The sequence below is a fragment of the Talpa europaea genome, assembly GCF_964194135.1.
Source record: "Talpa europaea genome assembly, chromosome: 6".
NCBI classification, from domain to species: domain Eukaryota; kingdom Metazoa; phylum Chordata; class Mammalia; order Eulipotyphla; family Talpidae; genus Talpa; species Talpa europaea.
Genome location: NC_140072.1, coordinates 137,677,327 through 137,695,875, shown reverse-complemented (window position 1 = coordinate 137,695,875; position 18,549 = coordinate 137,677,327). Strand labels below are relative to the sequence as shown.

General features: G+C 61.4%; 1 protein-coding gene across 1 annotated transcript in view; it reads left to right on the top strand.

Annotated features, from left to right (window-relative positions):
- COL4A1 (collagen type IV alpha 1 chain) overlaps positions 1 to 18,549 on the top strand; it is a gene marked incomplete at both ends in the record, with an annotated part of 85,686 nt that overhangs the window by 36,696 nt on the left and 30,441 nt on the right. Inside the window, 9 exons of the mRNA XM_084235390.1 lie at positions 14,807 to 14,896; positions 14,970 to 15,014; positions 15,843 to 15,887; positions 15,996 to 16,058; positions 16,329 to 16,382; positions 16,508 to 16,534; positions 16,972 to 17,055; positions 17,132 to 17,194; positions 18,200 to 18,235. Coding sequence (XP_084091516.1) covers positions 14,807 to 14,896; positions 14,970 to 15,014; positions 15,843 to 15,887; positions 15,996 to 16,058; positions 16,329 to 16,382; positions 16,508 to 16,534; positions 16,972 to 17,055; positions 17,132 to 17,194; positions 18,200 to 18,235 — 507 coding nt within the window. The remainder of the gene's footprint in view (positions 1 to 14,806; positions 14,897 to 14,969; positions 15,015 to 15,842; positions 15,888 to 15,995; positions 16,059 to 16,328; positions 16,383 to 16,507; positions 16,535 to 16,971; positions 17,056 to 17,131; positions 17,195 to 18,199; positions 18,236 to 18,549) is intronic.

Genomic DNA, 18,549 nt, shown 5'->3' with positions numbered 1-18,549 from the left:
GGTCTCAGGGGCTTCAGTCCGTGCTGAGCTGTTTACTTCCCGCTTCCGGCTGGCCCCTCCCGGCCTCAGATGTTTCCTCTTCGGTGGTTATTCTGGGTTTGTCCTGGTGCCTCCGTGGTGGGGCGGATCTGCCTGCAGGCGCGGGGCCTGGACGCCTCCCTCCTCGGGAGCCGGCGTAGCGGGAAGCTCTTCTTTCGCTTTTCACCTGATTTTCTCGCCGCTTTGGGCTAGAGGAAACGCTGCCCGTTCCCTGCGGACGGCCTGCTGCCTCCCACCCTCCCCAGGTCTTGACATCCGTGGGCCCGGCCCCCTGGGTCAGGGAGAGCCTCGGCAGCAGCCCCGTCTCTCGCGGGAGTCGGAGGGAGGTTGAGGATTCTGGTGCGACCAGCTTCCGTACACCCAGGGGAGGCCTGAGGGGCCCCAAGAAGATGCGTGGGCTCCGCAGTCCAGGCCCCAGCCGCCCGGGGCGCGGACAAAGCCCTGGCTCCACCAGCTTCCCGGCCATTTGCTGGGGAAGGGGCGTCCAGGTGTCCCCGGGGCAGCGAGGGGCAGGGCGGGGGCCTGGGAGCCCGCTCCTGGGAGGCTGCAGGCACACCCCGTTCCTGTTCCAGAGGAGCGTCCCCTTGGGCCCCGCCCGGCTGACCCCACCACCCCAGAGCCCCCTGTCTGTGATGGGGGCAGGTCTGGCCGCACCCCCGGGGGAGCCCAGCGGAGCGAGCAACCCTCGTCCTATGCTGCGCTCGGGGTGCAGCCCAAGGGAGGCGCCGGGCGAGGGTGTCCAGGCCTGAGTCCACTCGTGTAGCACCCACCTAGCGAGGGGCTCCTGGCCCTTCCTCCAGGAAATCCGGGCATTCTCTGTCCGCAGGAAATGCACCAGGTGGGGGGGGGGGTGTCTTTGTGGGGCTGCAGGACGCTGGGGTCACAGGCTGCTGACCTGCCCCCCGGGCAGCTGCCCTCCCCCTCGGGCCCCAGCCCCTGCAGGGTTTCCTGTCCCCGGCAGAGAGGCCATGGGCCACCCAGGCCTCAGGCCTCCCTGCTGGCCACTCAGGGACACGAGGTGAGTGTTTCTAGTGTCTTTCTGCCAGGGAGCCCCGAATAAGCGGGGAGCTGCCCCATGGCCCTCTGTGAGTGCGAGATGGGGGGATTTCTGCCTTTACAAGACCCTTCTTGTCCGGAACCCTCTGTCGGGGTGTGGCCGCGGCCGCTGGATGGGCCAGGGCTTAGCTTGCGCAGCTCGGTGTCCGGCCGTGTTGTGCCACTTGGGCCCAAACCCCAGGCGGGCGCTGCCTCCGCCCGAGGCGCCCCTCCCCACGGTCAGTGCCGAGACCCTCCTGTGTCCTGGAAACTGAGGATATTCCCTCCTGAGTCCAGGACTGCTTTATTGGTAATTTTTGAGAATACCGTGTCTTCCATTAATTAATATATTTGACCTTTTTAAAATTTACACATGCCCAAGAATGGAAACATCTTCCGTGTGGCTTCACTATGCAATGCAGGAGAACGTTCCGGACGGGACGCTTTCCACACCAAGCAGCTCTTCTCTCTCCACCCCTTGTCATTCCTAGGATCTGTGTAGGATCGATTTGGACCCTAAGGCATGATTAAAAAACATTTCTCTTTTTATCAGACTATTGGAACTTTCTGTCCCACAAATTAAGTTACACGAGCCGTTGTCTTCAATGTTAAAGGTGTCGTGTTTTTCAAGTAGATGACACTCTTCTGTAGCCCCTTTGACACTCATTTGAACAAATAATAATGAATTATTAATACTTCATTCATTAATAATAATGCTGTGATAATGCGTAGGAACAGCAGTAGTTGATTTATGAAACGTGTGCTCTGCGGGTGGCTCTGCATCACACTTGAATTAGTGAGAATTTCAAAGTCTAATGTTTAAAGAGAAATTCCGTTTTCTTACTTCCTAGATGTGAAATATACAAACTAAGTGCTGCTTAGTGTAAAACATTAAGTTTATTGAATAAAACCAAGATGCGCTCTAGCTAGTGTGTTTGGAAGCCACGCCTAGTGTTCTGAGCTGGATCGAGCAGCTCTGTTTTTGAGTTTTGAGTGTCCCCAAAAGACAGCACACAGGGTCTCACCCGCCCCCCAGTGTGCGCCCTGGGCCCTTGGCTGCTGCGCTTCTAGCAGGACGAGCTGGGGAGCGCCCCGGGCAAGGGCTCGGATGATGGGTGTGTGGTCAGGACCCTCGGAACCCTGAGCCAGCTGGAGCCCCAGCCCCGGGGCCTGTCCCACGCCTACCCCAAGCAGCGCCCCAGCCGCCAGCCGCCTGCATCTCGGGGCAGGGACGGCCGGGGGTGGAGGGTTGATTAAACCAGAGCTGGCCCAGTGCATGCCCGGAGGGGAAAGCTGCAGTGCTGGGAGCCCCGTGGGCTGGCGGGCAGAGTCGTGTGGACCCAGGGGTGAGGGTTTGCCAGCCCACTCCTCGGACTCGGAGAGGGAGACCCGGGTCCCGGCGTGGGCTGAGCGTCCTCGTCCACGCGGGAGCTGGCGGGCCCCGGGAAGTGCCCCAAGTGGGTCGGAAATGCCGGCCCCAGGAAGGCTTAGCCTCACGGCCCATTGTCAGGACGGTGTTTGTAGCCTCTGGATGCTTCGGCGCGGGAAGAGCGCGGCGTGCTCGTGCGGGAGGCCTGCCTGGGACACCATCCCGTGCTAGGTGCCTCCACGAGCCCATCAGCCGCTTGCAGACGTGTCGCCGCGCAGGCCAGGGCGGCCTTCACGGCCCCTCCGGGAGGCCCGCGGGCTTCCGAGGCTGGTCTCCGCCGCGTCCTCCCGCTCCTCCCTCCCGCCCGGGCCTGCCGGGTCCTGCACACGTTCGGGGGAGGTCACTTTGCTGCTGCCCGTGAGGCACTGGATTCCGCGAGCGTCCACTCGGGCCCGGGCCGGGCGAGGCCCCCTGGGCTGGCTCTTCTTTGCCGTGTGTTTTCTGGTGCCTGGGGGTGCCAGGGCCCCAGTGGCTCCTGTTTCCACACGTGCCCACGAATCACCCTCTGGTGGGGCCGTCATGGGAAGCGGCGAGGCCCCTGCGCCTACGTTTCTCTTTTTGATATTTTGGTAAAACCAAAGGATTAAAAAGAGCTGCAGGGAGGTCGCAGCACGGGTCTCTGCTGCCCGGTCCTCCCGCGGTGCCCGGGCCCACGGCCACCCCTTTCTAGGAGGCGGCCGACAGCGGGCGGCAGCGTGGGGCTGGGGCAGCCGCAGGAGGGGCATCCAGCCCCCGCCTGTCTCGTCTCCCCTGCCTCTGGGCGCCTGCTGCTGACACCGTGGGCTGGTGACAGGAGAATCACAAAAACCCACATTTGGGTTTGCTACTGAGTTTGGAATGTACCCCATCCAGTGCAGCTTGACCCAGTTTTGGGGGGCTCAGAGCACATTCCCTCCCTCTTTTCTGTTTAACAGTTTGGCTCCTTATGTCCCCACCACAAATCCCTAATCCCCCCACTAGGCACGGGCCCCCTTCCTCTCTGCTCCTGGCCTCAGTGTTCCCTGTCTTCCTCGCCCTACCTCCCGCACCCTTCCCTGGCCTCGCCGGCCCTCGTGCACGTGCATGCCTCAGTCACACACAGCATGCGCACACACACATCACCATCACACGCACCGTGCGCACACACATCACCATCACACACAGCATGCACACACACACATCACCATCACACACAGCATGCGCACACACACATCACCATCACACGCACCGTGCGCACACACATCACCATCACACACAGCATGCACACACACACATCACCATCACACACAGCATGCGCACACACACATCACCATCACACGTACCGTGCGCACACACATCACCATCACACACAGCATGCACACACACACATCACCATCACACACAGCATGCGCACACACACATCACCATCACACGCACCGTGCGCACACACATCACCATCACACACAGCATGCACACACACATCACCATCACACACAGCATGTACACACACACATCACCATCACACACAGCGTGCGCACACACATCACCATCACACACGGCATGCGCACGCACACATCACCATCACACACAGCATGCGCACGCACACATCACCATCACATGCACCGTGCGCACACACATCACAATCACACACAGCATGCACACACACATCACCATCACACACAGCATGCACACACACACATCACCATCACACACAGCATGCGCACGCACACATCACCATCACATGCACCGTGCGCACACACATCACCATCACACACAGCGTGCGCACACACATCACCATCACACACAGCATGCACACACACACATCACCATCACACACAGCGTGCTCACACACATCACCATCACACACAGCATGCGCACACACACATCACCATCACACACAGCATGCGCACACACATCACCATCACACACAGCATGCGCACACACACATCACCATCACACACAGCGTGCGCACACACATCACCATCACACACAGAATGCGCACACACATCACAATCACACACAGCGTGGCACAGACATGCACATGCGGACAGGCTGCGCCCAGGTACCTGCTGAGGCCTTGGCTGGGCGTGCGCCTCAGTCCGAGGAGAGTCCAGTCCCCCTGACTGAAGGGTACTGAGCGCCACGGGACAGACGTGCATCTGAGCCCTGCAGCCCTTTCCGAGCGGAAATGCCCCATGTCCTCTGATGTCGGGGCTTCCCTGCAAAGGCCCGAGGGACCGAGTACGGCCGTTCCTGGCCTTTCAGGGCAGTGAGCCGTTTACCGGCAGGAATGCGGGATGCAGTAAATGTCAGGAAATGCAGTAAATGTCACACGTTCCCATTAATCTGGAGCGAGGAAGGCCGGGCCTCGGCGGGCCAGCCCTGGACAAGGAGGCATTTCCTGCCGCTGGGTGCTCCCGCGGCGCTGTGTGCTGGGAAGGGAGCGTGACTCAGCAGCCCGCCTGCGGCCGGTTCTCACGCTGCGGCCCTGAGGTTCGCTGCGCGAGTCCTTTGCCATCTGGTCTTCTCCTCCTTCTGTCTGAAAACCTGCAGGATGAGGAGTCGTGCCAGAAGCTTCCTGACACGCCCTCTCTGCCTTTGTGTATTTTACGGCTCATCCACTTGCATCTGAAGCCCTCCTTGGGGCCCCGCTGCGTGAGTGCCTTCACTAACTCGTGCCTGAGCCCCTCAGCATTGGCCCTTGTGCTGTGCTGGCCCGGAGGGAGTCCCATGTCCCCTCCGTGGTGGTGTCTGCAAAGTGGCCATGTCCTCTTCCTGGCTCACAGCGGCTCCAGGCGGCCCGTCCCCTCCCTGGTCTGTGTCACCCTGTTGGTGTGCCTCCTCCACGGGCAGTGCACTCCCACGGCCATGTCACCTCTTGGGTGTGTCATCCCTGTGGTTAGTGTCTTGGCCTTGGTGTCCCCTCCGCAGTGTCATCTGCCCGGTCTGTGTCATCCCCATGGCCAGTGGCCCCTCCTTGGCCGCTTCCCCTCCGTACTCTTACACCCTTGGGTGAGGCCCCAGGCTAGGGAGCAGGCGGAGAGCCACTGTCATTAGGAAAAGGCTGGTCACTCGCCCGCAGGAAGTTGGTCTTATCCCAAGTGTCCACTAACTGGCGGCTCGCTCCCCGGGGACCCTCCCGCAGCGTCTGCCTCATCCAGAGAGTGCAGCGCCCTGTGCTCACGCGGGCGGCCCTTGGGGATTGAAACTTGCTCTCCGCGGCGGGGACGTGTGTTGCACACCAGGAGCAGGAGGAGCCCGGACTCCTATGGCTCCGAGAGCCTTGACTTTGCCAGGTGACACTCAGAATACGCATGTGTCACTCCCCGCCCCAGCGGGTGTTTCGCCCCAGCCTGGGCAGCTCCCTCCTGTGTCTGTCGCGTTGTCGAGTCCCTCGGGCACGGGCAGCCCTGGACATGAACTGGTCACCTGCTTGGCAGTTGTCACAGTGCCGTGATGGCTTAGATCTGGGGTCAGCCTGTGTCCTTGCCGGTGCCCGCTGCATTGTCAGGACCCCCCGGCTGGTGGGTGGCTGTAGGGAGTGCCCCAGGATGCCCATGTGTGCCCCCGTGCAAAGGTGTCGTCCGGGCCTGGGTCAGCTCCGGCGTCATTGTCCACGGTGGGACTCTGGTCCTTGGGGGCCTTGAGAGTGGGCCCGTGACGCCGCCATCGCTGGCATTGGAGAGGTAGGCCCAGCGGTGGCCACGGAGAGCTGTCCCTCCTGCCTGGTCCCCAGTGGTGTGGAGTCTCCTGCGAGCATCCACGGCGGGAGACCTGGTGATCTTGGGGGGCCTCCGGGGCGGTGGGGGGGGGCAGGGGCTGGAGTTCCCTTGGGAGCTTGAGATTTTACCAAAGCAGCTATTCTTGTACCTGGGGCAGGAGGCAAAGAAGGTCACTTCAGGCTGGATCAGCAGCCTCCTCTCGCATCGGGGGCTCCTGCCACACACCCCAGGATTGGGGACCGGGCACAGGTGTGGCCCCCCTCCACTCCCCCACCCCACCACTTCTCACACTCACATTTGGGCCCATCTGTCTTCTGATTGAGCTTTAAAATTCAGATGCAGAAAATCTTACATGTTTTTAACTCTGCAGCCTGTGCTCTATTTCGGGCGGGCATTGATGTCTCCTAACTCACAGACGCGCCGTGTGCCCTGCAGCAACGCCCGGCGAGCGTGCTGTCAGGTCTCTCGGCATCAGCTGATCAGGAATAAAAAAGCAAGGAACTGTCCCGTAAATGCCATCTTTGAAGCCCCTGCAAAGTGGAGATAACAAGAATGGCCTCCTGTAGGTCCTAACGCTAAACCTCAGCCCCGCCCTGCTCTGTGGCGCAGCTCCACGTTATCTTCGGAAAGCACGTTTGCCAGTTTTATGAACAACCTTGAAAGGAAGGGAGCTGACCTGCCAGGGAAGGAAATTTTTAAGTATTTAGCTGAACAAACTCAGCATAAACAAGGCCCATGTTCAGGTTCGGGCAACAAATGGGCGGTCCCCGGGGAGGAGGGGCCGGAGGGGGTGGGGGGACAGAGCTGGTCCCGGTCCTGGTCCTGGAGGGCTGCATCCCCCAGGGTCACCTCAATAGAAGGAAAGGCGGGGGAGCGAGCAGGAGGGAGGGACCAGCTCTTCCTTCTGTCCCTGCTGTGTGTCGGCCATGCAAGTCTATGCGCTTATCCAATTTTATAACCAAAATTTGGACCCCCAAAGCCCCTCAGTGTCTTGCTTCATTCCTCTGCGTGAGGGCCCGTGGTTGCAGGGCCCGTGGTTGCCGACTGCAGGGGCAGCTCCGTGACGCGCTCGGGGTCCCTGGGCTCCTGGGGGTGTGGCCCCGGGCCCCGGGGTCCTCTGCTGGGGTGGGAGACCACGTGGCTTTGTCCCGCTCTGCCCTCCCCGCAGCTGTGCTTATCTCCTAGGGTCTGCGCGTGATGGATGAAGTCGCGAAACTATTGCGACATGCCGGGAGAGGTTATTAGCGGTCTGGTGTGGCCAAGTGCGTGGCTGGGGGGACAGGAAGTGGTTTGGGGCCAACCCTGTGTAGGATCAGATGCCGGGGGCTGAGGGCCAAGTGGCTGCTGGCGGATGGTCGTGTTCCCAGAGACGCAGGCGGCTGGGCGCACCCAGAGAGCCGGGGGCCTCGGGCGTCCGCTCGGGGTTCATTGAGAAAAAGCGTCTGTGCAAAGATAAAGGAGGAATTTCTTCAAGTTGTCAAATTTTAAAACTACCCAAGAAGTTCTTTTTCTGAATGTCAAATTTGGCTGCAAGAACAAGGCTGCGGTAGAGCAGGACGGGGACTGGCGCAGGGACGGGGGGAGGGAGCCAGGCCCCTCGTTCTCTCTGAAAACACTCCCTGGCTTCGAGGCCACGCTGAGGACCCACGGGCCCCAGAGCCCCGAGACCTGCACGGAGAGGGGTGTGTCTGAGTGAGCCGGTCCGTCCGTTTCAGGTGAGGCGAAATGAGTGAAGCGAGCAGGCGTGGCCGCGCCTCCCCGAGCTCTGCCGCTGAGGCTGGGCTGGACTCTCGGCTCCCCGGTGGGCGCCCCTCCTGGTCAGGAGGCACCATCCCTGCGGTCACCAGGAGCGGGTGGACAGGTCCCGGGGGCGCTGCTCCCCAGCTCAGGGCAGACGCCGGTTTTCGCGGTCAAGTTCAAAACGAGGGTTTCTCACCACGCACCTTCCCGGCGGGCTCACGGGAGCTCCTGCGTTCGCTGGTCTTCACGTCCCCTGCGCCCCTCAAGAAGATCCCTGAGCACCTACTAAGTGCCTCTGTGCTGCCTGCCAGGGCCCCTCCAAGCCCAGCCCTGGAAGACAATTGCAGTTAGCACATTTTTTAAGGAAAACAAAGTCTTTAATTGCTAAGTGGTCATTTCCTCAAGGTTAAGTGTGGAGAATACCTGACATGCTTTCTGCATGAGTGATTGTGACTTTATTGTCAGCCTCTTTCTTGTGCATTTTTTTCATGTTTACTTTTAGCACAGACCAAAAAAAAGAAAAAGAAAAGAAATCCATGACCCAGATCGCGGTCCTTCCTGACTTTCATGTGCCCTAATTTTGCTCAGGATGCACGCACTTCCAGGCCCCGGCGCCCGCCCACCTGCATTTCAAGCTCAAGTTAATAACATCCTCAGCTGTGTGCTGGGAAGCCCTTCCAGGGCGGCCGCCGTGCGGCACTAACTGGGGCCTCGGAATCTGGCTCATCACCCCAGCAGCCCCGGGAGCCCCGGCTCGCTGCTCTGGAGGTGGTGGAAGTTAAGCCAAACGCCTTTTTTGAGAAAACGTCTCTCTCCTTCCCCTAAGTCTCGAAGCCACTACACAGAAATTTGATAAAGCCCCTTGGAACTTTTTAAACACAGAAGAGGGGCCCATGTTGATTAATGGTGAAGTTCTGGTGAAAGAGACAATGTTGTCTGTTTTCGGGGGAAGCCATTAAAAATGGGGTGATTTCTTTCCTTCACAAGTGGCTCCGATCAGGAGAATGGATTAAATCACCCAAAGCGCACGTTTCCTGTAAGCAGGGGGGAGACGAGGACCCCAGAAATGAGGCTTCCTGACAGTGGGTGCTCGGGGACTTTCTCAGAGGCCTCCCTGCTGTCGTATGTGTGTCTGTTTTAGGCAAGTTTTGTAGGGCTTGATGTTCTCCAGGACACACTGTTAGGCTGAATTCAAATACCCTCATTTTATAAAATGGATGGGAAAAAAATCTAAAATAATCCATCCCTCCCATTTTCCTAGGGCTGCCGCATTTACCTGCCACCCTGGTCTCGGTTCAGGCTGCTTGTTTTAGATTCACCTTAATTAAATTTTAAATGAGAACTAAAATTCTTTCCCTTAGTGTTCTAAGCTCTTTTAGGTCTCATCACACAGATTTTTCTCAGCTGAGCCTCTGCTCATGTCTTCCCTGGCGCTGAGTATCTGATGACAGTGAATAATGAGTGCTTGGAGAAGCCTCCTGCGTGCAGGTGCAGCGGTCAGGAAAATGTGTGGTCCCACAGCGCCCCCCAGTGGCGGGGAGCCAGGCCCCGGGTGGCGGGACCCCTTTCCTGCGGGTCCGAGGTGCCCGAGGGCCGGGGTGCAGTGTGAGCAGTGGTCAGCGGGCTGGCAGGTGCCCGGAGGCAGGTCGGGAGCCCGGAGCAGGCGTGGGCGGAGGCCCGGGGTGTCAGCGTGTTGCTAGGACGTGAGGCCTGAGGGACGAACTGGCGCATGGCTGGGCGCGGCGGGCGTGGGACGGCAGGGCCTGGGGCTGCAGGAGCGGCCTGGCTAACCCGGGAGCCGGCCGCTCAGGGGAGCGACTGCAAATACTTGCACTTAGAAGCATCTGGGGCCGAGGACTGCCGGGGGCAGGAGCGCTCAGTCTGGTTTCTCAGGGAGCAGGAGAGACCTATGGCGAGACCCACGCTACCGGCCCCAGGCCGTGTCCGCCCGCTGCCCCCTGCTCGCCAGGGAGTGTCTGGAACTTTCCTGAGTCAGGAGGCCCTTTGGGAAATCTTAAGCAGCTTTGCCACAACACCTGTCAGCGCTGACTTGCCTGTCGTTTCGCCCGAGCAGCCAGGCTGTTTGCTTTAGATGATCTAGGGGCGTCCTGAGGAGCTCGTGTTGTGGGGCCACTTGACACCTCCGAATGCTGCTCACGTGGGAGGTTCCGTGAAGGGCTCGTCAGCTCCGTGCCTCCCCGCCAGTGGTGTCCAGAGTGACTGTCCTAGCAGAAACCAGCCCGGGTCTTGGCCTTGCCTTTTGGCACGTGTGCCACCACTGTGGGGGGTGGGGGGGTGCTGGTGCTGAGAGTCCAGCTCTGCCGCCAACATCCGCCTGCTGGAGCCCCAGGATGGCCGGGGCCTGGGGTTCGGGCCAGGTCCCAGCTTCGGGTTTCTCCATCACAGATCGGCCCTGGAACACGGGCACCCGGGGGCATGCTGGCCGGGGCACCTGCGGGGTAGCGTGGTGGGTGGCCTGTTCTGACCCTATCAGGACGTGGAGCTCATCTTGGGGGCTGGGATTTTGTGCTGAGACCCCGGGGTGGAGAGTCCAGTGTCCGAGCCGCAGTCTGGGCCGGAGCACAAGGACAGAGGCTTCTGCTATGTTCCCGTGTGCCAGCCGCGTGCCCACCCCGGCGCTTCCGCGTGCCCGTCCCACACACCCGCCCCAACCTGTACCCCAGGAGTCTCAAGAACAAGCTGTGGGCCCTGCAGGTCAAAGGGAGACTCTGCCGCCCGTGTGTGGGGCGTCCACACTGCCGTGGACCACAGCACCCCGCGGTTCAGAGGGGCAGGACGAGTCCAGAGGCCTTGGGGAGAGAGCGGCCCCAGACAGAGGCCGCGGGTCAGGGAGATGGCTCCCAGGGAGGGAGGCCCTTTCCCTTGGCTCTCACGTCCTCCTCAGAGCCCCGTCCTCCTCCCGGGGAGCCCCCGCACCCCTCCCCCCGCAGGGGCAGCGTTTCTGCCCCCAGGCCAGGCCCGGTGCTTGGACAGAATTCCCAGGGCTCGTCCTGGAGCTCGTCGCTGACCCGGGGCCCTTTCCCAGGCGCTGGCGTGCAGGAAGCGCCGCAGCTGTCTAGTCGCCGCCGGCGCGGACATGAGCGCCCGGGCTTGGGCCGAGCCCCCGCACCACAGACTCCAGCCTGCACCACACACCGCCCCATGGCGCACGGCCGGCCGGCTGGGGCTCGCTCCCCGGCAGGAACCTCGCGAGAAGCCCCCGCGTCTCGGGCACCGAGGGCCCAGAGGCTCTGCCCCCATGCCCTGCCCTGCTCCCCCGTCCACCTCTGGCTCCGGGGGGGCCTGGACGGCCGGCGTCTGGGGAGGGGCCCGGAGCCCCTGCCACCAGTAGCTGCATTTCCAACCTTTCAAAGTCCGGGGGTGCCTTTGGGTTCCACATCTGCCTGCTCAGGGCCTCCTGGGCCGTCGGGGGCTTACCACCTGCACCCCAACTTTTACTGAGCTCAAGGTTGGAGCCGAGTGCCAGGGGGCAGGAAACCGCTCTCCTGCTTGCAGGCGTCTGCGGAGGCAGGGGGGTCGCCCCGGGGTCCGCCCCCCTCTCCGGGAACCAGAGCTTGCCTGGGAGTGGGCTCTACTTATCCGGGTCTGTGATGGGTCCCCTTCAGTTTTCGTGGGTGATTACGTTTCCCCCAAAGCTAGAACCTCCCTACTTCTGCTTCCGCCTTCCAGGAGCTCCGCTGGCGGGACCCGCGTCCCACACTCGGTGCCCACCCCGCGCTCACGCCCTCAGCGGCTCACAGGAGGGGAAGCAGAGGGGGCCTGCGAGAAGAACCATTTCTTTCCTTATTTTATGGATTTTTTAAAAAGTTTGTCCTTATTTACATAACGTAATCTGCAAGGCTTCTTAAATTGCACCCTGCGTGAAATGCTGTTTCATGCCGAATTTAAGGGCTGATTTCGGTGCGTGCGTAGCTCTGTGCTGTCCCTTTTCATGTTTAAAATGGTGGCATTTTGCCCTTTCTCAAGTTTGGAGTTTTCCCCTCTGAGGATGCGGCAGGATCCCTTCATGGGTCCGCAGGCCCCCTCCGCTCACCGGCGCAGCGCCCGGCCCTGAGGCCCGAGGATGAACACGGAGCTGCATCATGTCCCGGAGAACAGCCTACAAAGTCCTCTCTGTGGTCCTCTGTCGACCTGTCACCGGACAGCCCGAGCCTCGGCCCCCAGGTCGCTGCCTGACCCTCGAGCTCTGTGGGAAGCCGGAGGCGGAGGGGCCTCCTCTGGGTGTTCACCTGCCTGCCTCTGGCCGTGAGCCCAGCCAGGTGCTCGCCCGGCCTGTCCCAGCTGCGGACGGGGCTCAGGCGCGGCCACAGCCCTTCGCCCGGCTCCCGGCTTCTCCCGGTGGGGGATCGTGAGGGCCGGGCTGCCGGCCAGCTTGCCGCCTGCGCGGCCTGCCAGCTAATTGTATCGCTGCTTGAATGTGCATCCTGTCTGTCCACTCAGCGGCAGTGCCCGTAATAATCTTGGACGGGGGACGGGATATTAGATTATTCATGTGCACTTTTGTCTGAACAAAAGATTAGGAAAGTTAAAAAAATACGAGGGCGCTGCCAAGAGCCGTGTCGGTGGGGGCACTTCCTTCTGGCCGCTTGATTTCAAAGCCCTCGGGGCCCTGGATTGCTTAAGCGTCCTGGTGACATTTGGAAGACTGTGTTCTCGCGGTGGAGCCAGCACTGGGGTCCGGAGCTCCGGGTTCTGTTCCCAGGAGCGCGGGGTCGGCCAGAGCATCCGCCGGGCCCGGCCGCGGCGCACCCTCCTTTCCCCGTCTGTGAAACGGACTTCAAGAGGCTGACGCCGTGTCGGGGCTGTTGGAGGCTTCGCTGGGAACCGGCTTGGTCCAGTGACCTAGAAACGGAACAGCCGCGCAGCTGACCTCGTTTCTATTTCTGACTTTAGTGCTGACTCAATGAGAAACTTCTAGAAACCAGCGCCCTGGCTCTGGCCGCCTCGCCCTCGGCGAGGAGCTGTGATCGTAGCACCTGAGCCGCGCGCCCGGCCTGGCTGTGCTCCCGCGTCTCCCGCAGTGCTGGGCGCCTGCCGGCTTCCAGCTTCCTCCCGCCCCGGCGGCTCGGGTCATCCAGGGTCACCCCCGCCCGCTGCTCTTTTCTTTTTTTTTTTTAAAGCCCAATGTTGGCACCTGACGCAGCTCTCTTGGGTACAATGTCCCCGGGTCTGGATAAGCAGGAGGCGGCCGGGGTGACGGAGCCGGCCCCCGCCTTGTCCTGGGCTGAGGACGGCCCAGCCGCTCTCCTGTGGGGGAGTCTGGGGAGAGCGTCCTGCTCCCCAGCGTCCAGCCCCGGCGGGGAGCAGCCTCCTGGGTCGGGTCCGCGCCGGATCCCCTGTCCCCTCCTCGCAGCTCCCGGGGCTGCTGGGCCAGGGCCGGCGCGCTGCAGGCTTCGCCTTCTTAATCCCGGGCTGACTTATCACGTCCTCTAGCCTAGCGTGGAGACACCCCAGGGGCGGCGCCCCCAGCTCAGCCTTCCCGCCTTCATAAGAGCCCCCGCCGGTGGCGGAGGAGAGGAGCCCCTGGGAGCTCTGTCTCTTTTGTTTCTGCCATGGATCTTTTTAAACGTTTTGATTCTTTTTATTTATTTATTTCATTAATTTTTGCATAGAAGAACTCGGGTGCAGGCCAGAGGTGTGGGGGTGAGAGGATTCCCCAGAGACAGAGCGGGGAGCAGAACAGGTGGATCCACTGACACCCACTGCTGAGGGAAGCAGCGGGGAGACAGGAGAGTCTGCTGCGCCCTGTGGGTAGCTCCCTGGCCGGGGATCAGACTCAGGCCGCGGTGGTGACCTCTGGGCCACAAGGGAGGCCCCATCATTTCTGCCATGAGTTTTAAGCAACTCATGACGACGTGCTGCTTCGGGGGCATGAATAGAGTATGCGAGGCCCGTCACGCAGTGTGTTTCCCCGCAAGCTGATTGATGCCCCTGGGGAACCCCTGAACCCGCTCTCCCGTCGCCGCAAATTCCTCTGCTCTTAGCGCCGCCGCTGGCCGCTTTGGGCTGAGGCTGGGAGTGTCCGCGCGCTGGAGGGTTTCTGGCTTTGACCTTGCAGCCTAACCGCTGGCCGCCCCACCCGCCCCTCGCACCTGCCCCCGGGCGCCTCGGGGGAGCCCCGACTCCAGCCTCCTTCCTCCACGTTCCCACCCCGCAGTCTCTTCCTGGCCGGTCGCCTGGCCCGGCTCTGGTCCTCACCTCCGTCTGTTCGCGCCGCCCCCTGAACCCCCTACCCCCTTCTCGTCACAGATTTATTTTGTGTTCTCCCCTCGGGGGCAGCTGACGACGAACCCCCCGCGGGTGTCTGACCGTCCCTGCTGCGTGCGCGGCGGCCACGGTGTGCCTGGAACAAGGCATCATAAGAACAATGTTTCTGATTTCTTTTGTCCTCCGTGAGGGCAGAGACCATAATTACGGACGCTCTTGCTTTGGGGGGAAAAAAATCACTTTTAAAAGTTGCTGATGGGAGGTCCAGGGCCGGCCGGAGCGGCAGAGCCTCCCGCGCTGGCCCGCGGGGGTCCCAGAGCGCTGGACTCTGCTCCCGGCCTGGCCTTGCATCTCCTCACGGGAGGAGGCCACTAATTGCATGAAATCACAGTCAACTTGGGGGAAAACAGCCCAACTATTCATTATCCCATTTTCCCAAGAGGTGACTCAGTGTTCAGGAAGTGGTGAGCGGAGAGCGCTGTGCCAGCTGCTTCGGGCGGACATCCCTGCCCTCGCGGGCTCGGAGAGCGTGGAAAGGCGCCCGCGGGCCGTGCACGGAGCTCCTGCACACGTGCGCGGTGGTCGGGGTGGGGGGCCCACATCGAGGCCGGGGCGCGGCCGCTCCTGCTCTGTCTGACTCGCTGCTCTCTTGCAGGGTGAGAGAGGCCTCCCGGGGCTGCAAGGCGTCATCGGCTTTCCTGGGATGCAAGGCCCCGAGGGGCCGCCGGGACCCCCTGGACAGAAGGTGAGCGGGCGGGGAGGGCGACGGGAGGGGATCCGGCATCTCGCGGTGGTCTGACGGCGTCTGCTTGTTGCAGGGCGACACTGGAGAACCTGGGCTGCCGGGAACGAAGGGGACACGCGTGAGTGCCGTTGCCGCTTGTCTTGGTGACCCTGGCGGGGTGAAGCCCCCACCGCTGAGCCCCGGGGCCCCTTGGAGTCTGGCGAAGCTGGGCCTGCCCCTCCCTCCCCCTGCACACTCAGCGGAGCTCCCAGCTCGTCCTCCACCTGCTCGTTCCCATCGGGGTCCTTGTAGACATGTTTTTTTGGGGGGGCGTGTGTACGCCCCTTCCCTCCCCGGCCCTCCGGGAGGCAGAAACCATGACCTTTGACAGCAAGTGTGGAGGAGAGAAAAGAGGACAGATGTGAAGTGCAAAGGTTTTCACTCTGCCTTGTTCCTGGTGAAGGGGGTGGGGTGCGGCCCGGGCGCCCCGTGTCCTGGGCTGCAGGGAGGGGCCAACTGTGGCACTTGGGCCTTCAGGCAGCAGTGACTGTTCTTCCTGCCATGAGCGGAGATGGCTGTAAGTCTCCTTCCAGGCCAGAGGTGTCTGTGTAAATGACGCGTGCGTGGGTGTTCAGTGTGTGCGTGTGCGCTGTGCACACTGCGTGCGTCTGGTGCGGTGCAGGTGCAGGCACGAGGGTGTGTTCTGTAAGCGAGAAAGTACAAGGGAGGTGTGAGGACAGGGCTGTTCTGTGCCTGTGCAATCTGGTTTTGAGGCCATCAGCGTCATCTGTGAGGCGGACTCGCCACTGACTCCAGCGAGATCTGCCCCGGGCGCAGCGCCCGCCCAGCGCTCCATGCCCTGCCGGTGCCTTGGCACACAATTGAGCTGGTGCCTGGGGCCGGCTGTGCAGCGGGAGGGTGAGGGGCTGCCGGCCCAGGGCACTGACTGTCCACTGCGTCCTCACAGGGCCCCTCCGGAGCTGCGGGCTACCCCGGCAACCCAGGACTGCCTGTACGTAAGCCCAGCCCGCCCCTCTCCTGGTGGCTGCCTGTGGGGTGACAGCCGGGCCCCCCCTGCCATACGCCCGCCCGCACTACTTCTCTCTCTTGTCCACTGCAGGGTATTCCTGGCCAAGACGGGCCCCCGGGTCCCCCCGGCATCCCGGGCTGCAACGGCACAAAGGTAAAGCCCTCGACTTCGGAGGGGCACACGCCCCTTGGGGCCTCAGGGAAGGCTTCATCGGCCTTTCTTTTTGTTGGCTTTTACCCTAAAACTGCTGTCAGTAATCCTGCCTCCACTAGTGACACCCGCAAACACGTCTCCGAGGACAGCTCGTGAGGCACTTTAGGAGATGATGTTAGCCACCAGCGCACCCCTCTGGGGTGGGGCACCTGCAGGACGGGTGTCCCGCTGGCTCTGCAGGCCCCCGAGTGACCGTCTCTGTCCCCGCAGGGCGAGAGAGGGCCCCTGGGCCCCCCCGGCTTGCCTGGCTTCACTGGAAACCCTGTGAGTACAGGCCGGGGCTCGCCTCCGGCCGCTGCTGCTCCTCCTTCCCCTCCCTGCTCCCCCCGTGTCTCCATGCTAATGGTGCTTTAAGAAAAACCAAGCTAACGGCCCCCTCCTTCTTCCAGGGCCCCCCCGGCTTACCAGGGATGAAGGTACGTACGTCGCTTTAGTTTCCCGGATTCAGTCTGAGCAAAGGCACGTAGAGAGAGACCCTGTGATTCGGTGACTTGTTCATGGAAACCCTGGCGCATGCGTCCGGCCTGTCGCCTGTAACGGGCACACAAGTCACGCGCGTGGGCGCAACCCCACAGTCCAGAGCTCGATGCCTCGAGTGTTTTCTGCCCGGGGTGGGCGGGGGTCGCACAGGTGAGCCCTCCGGGCTCCGGCAGGCCAGCCCCTAGGCGCCTCCTGAGCCCGCACCTCAGCCCGGCGCCCCAGGCCTCGCTCGATCCCATAGCGTGCGGGGTCACTCAGCGCCCCGCCCCAGTCTGCATCCCCGGGCAGCCGTCCCCCAGGGCCCCGCGCCCAGCAGGTGTCCGCTGCTTTACCTGAACGTCAGCTTTCCTGACCTCCGACTCTCGTCCCACAGGGAGACCCGGGTGAGATCCTCGGCCACATTCCCGGGACCCTCTTGAAGGGTGAAAGAGGGTTCCCAGGGCCCCCTGGAACACCGGTAAGCACCGCTCGGCGCGCTGGGCAGGGCAGGGCAGGCCCGCAGGTGGTGCTGACGCTCTCCTCCCCGCTTCCAGGGCTCCCCGGGGCTGCCAGGCCTGCAGGGTCCCGTGGGGCCTCCGGGATATCTCGGACCACCGGTAAGTCTGGGGTGTCTGGGGCTGTTCTCAGGGAGCAGCCTGTGGGGGGCGGGGCTCAGCGGGAGGCGATCCGTGGGCCGTGCGCGGGGAAGCCCGGGCCACCCGCTGATCTTAAACTGCTCCAATCCAGCAGTTCCGCCCGTGCTGGGAAAGGTGTCTTTCCCCCTCGGCTTGTAAATACGTGATTTTTTTTCATTTTTAAGTAATTCTTTTTTCTTATAAATAAATGATTTTGTATTGTCGTAAACAGGTGGTTTTGTGTGGGGGAGTAAAACATGACTGCTCCTTCTCTTTTAAATGGTTATAACGCGCAGGCTAAAATTTTTTGACTTCAATGCCTTCCCCTCACTTGAAGGAATTGTTGTGGTTTTTAGGATAAACCACTAGATCCGACGTGGACAAGCATCCCTTTGGGTTTGGGCCCACAGAGGGCTTGGCTGGCCATGTCACCCACTGTCCGAGAGCCTGGCATGGTCTTGGCTTACGTGGACCCCACGGCACGAGGGCTAAGATTTGGAGGCATTTCTGTCCCTCTTAATAATCGTCCATACTAATTTCTTTTTTAGGATTTATTTATTTATGCATAGAAGAGCTGGGGTGCAGGCCATAGATGCAGGGGTTAAGAGGACCCACCAGAGACAGAGTGGGGAGCAGAACAGGCAGATCCACTGAGATCCACTGCTGAGGGGACCAGCGGGGAGACAGGAGAGGTCTGCTGTGCCCTGTGGGTAGCTCCCTGGCCGGCCGGGGATCGAACTCGTGCTGCAGAGGCTGTGGCCAGCTTCATAGTGTGGTGCTCAACCCCTTGCGCCACCAGGGAGGCGCTCGCCCACACTCATTTCTGCTGACGTTCAAAGTTGTACAGTTCCACAGCACGGGGAAAATGTTTAGATCGTGAGTAAATGACCACATTGACCCCGGGGTCTGAAGGGAGCCCCAGTTCAGAGAGGCCTGCGAGGGTGGCCGGGGCGGGAGCCGTGTGAACTGGTGTGTGCTTTCTTGCAGGGTCCTCCCGGCCCTCCCGGCCCCCCTGGCGAAAAGGTAAAGGGCTTTTTCATTCTCTTTGGCGTTAGTATAAGATCATCACGAAATTGCCATTTCATCCGTTCAGTCTTCCTGGGAAGTGTCTGAAGAGCATAATTTCTTCTGTTTTCAGCACCCACCCATTTATCCGTCTGTCTCTCCATCCTTCCATCCGCCCGCCCGCCCATCCGTCCCTCTTCCCGTCTACCCTTTAGTCGTTATTTTGGAATTGCTGATTTTTCCTAAAGTCAGAGTTTAAAAGCCTTACGTTTTTAAAAAATTGCCTCTACAGACTTCCCTGTCACTACTGCTTCACAAGACATTTTTAATAG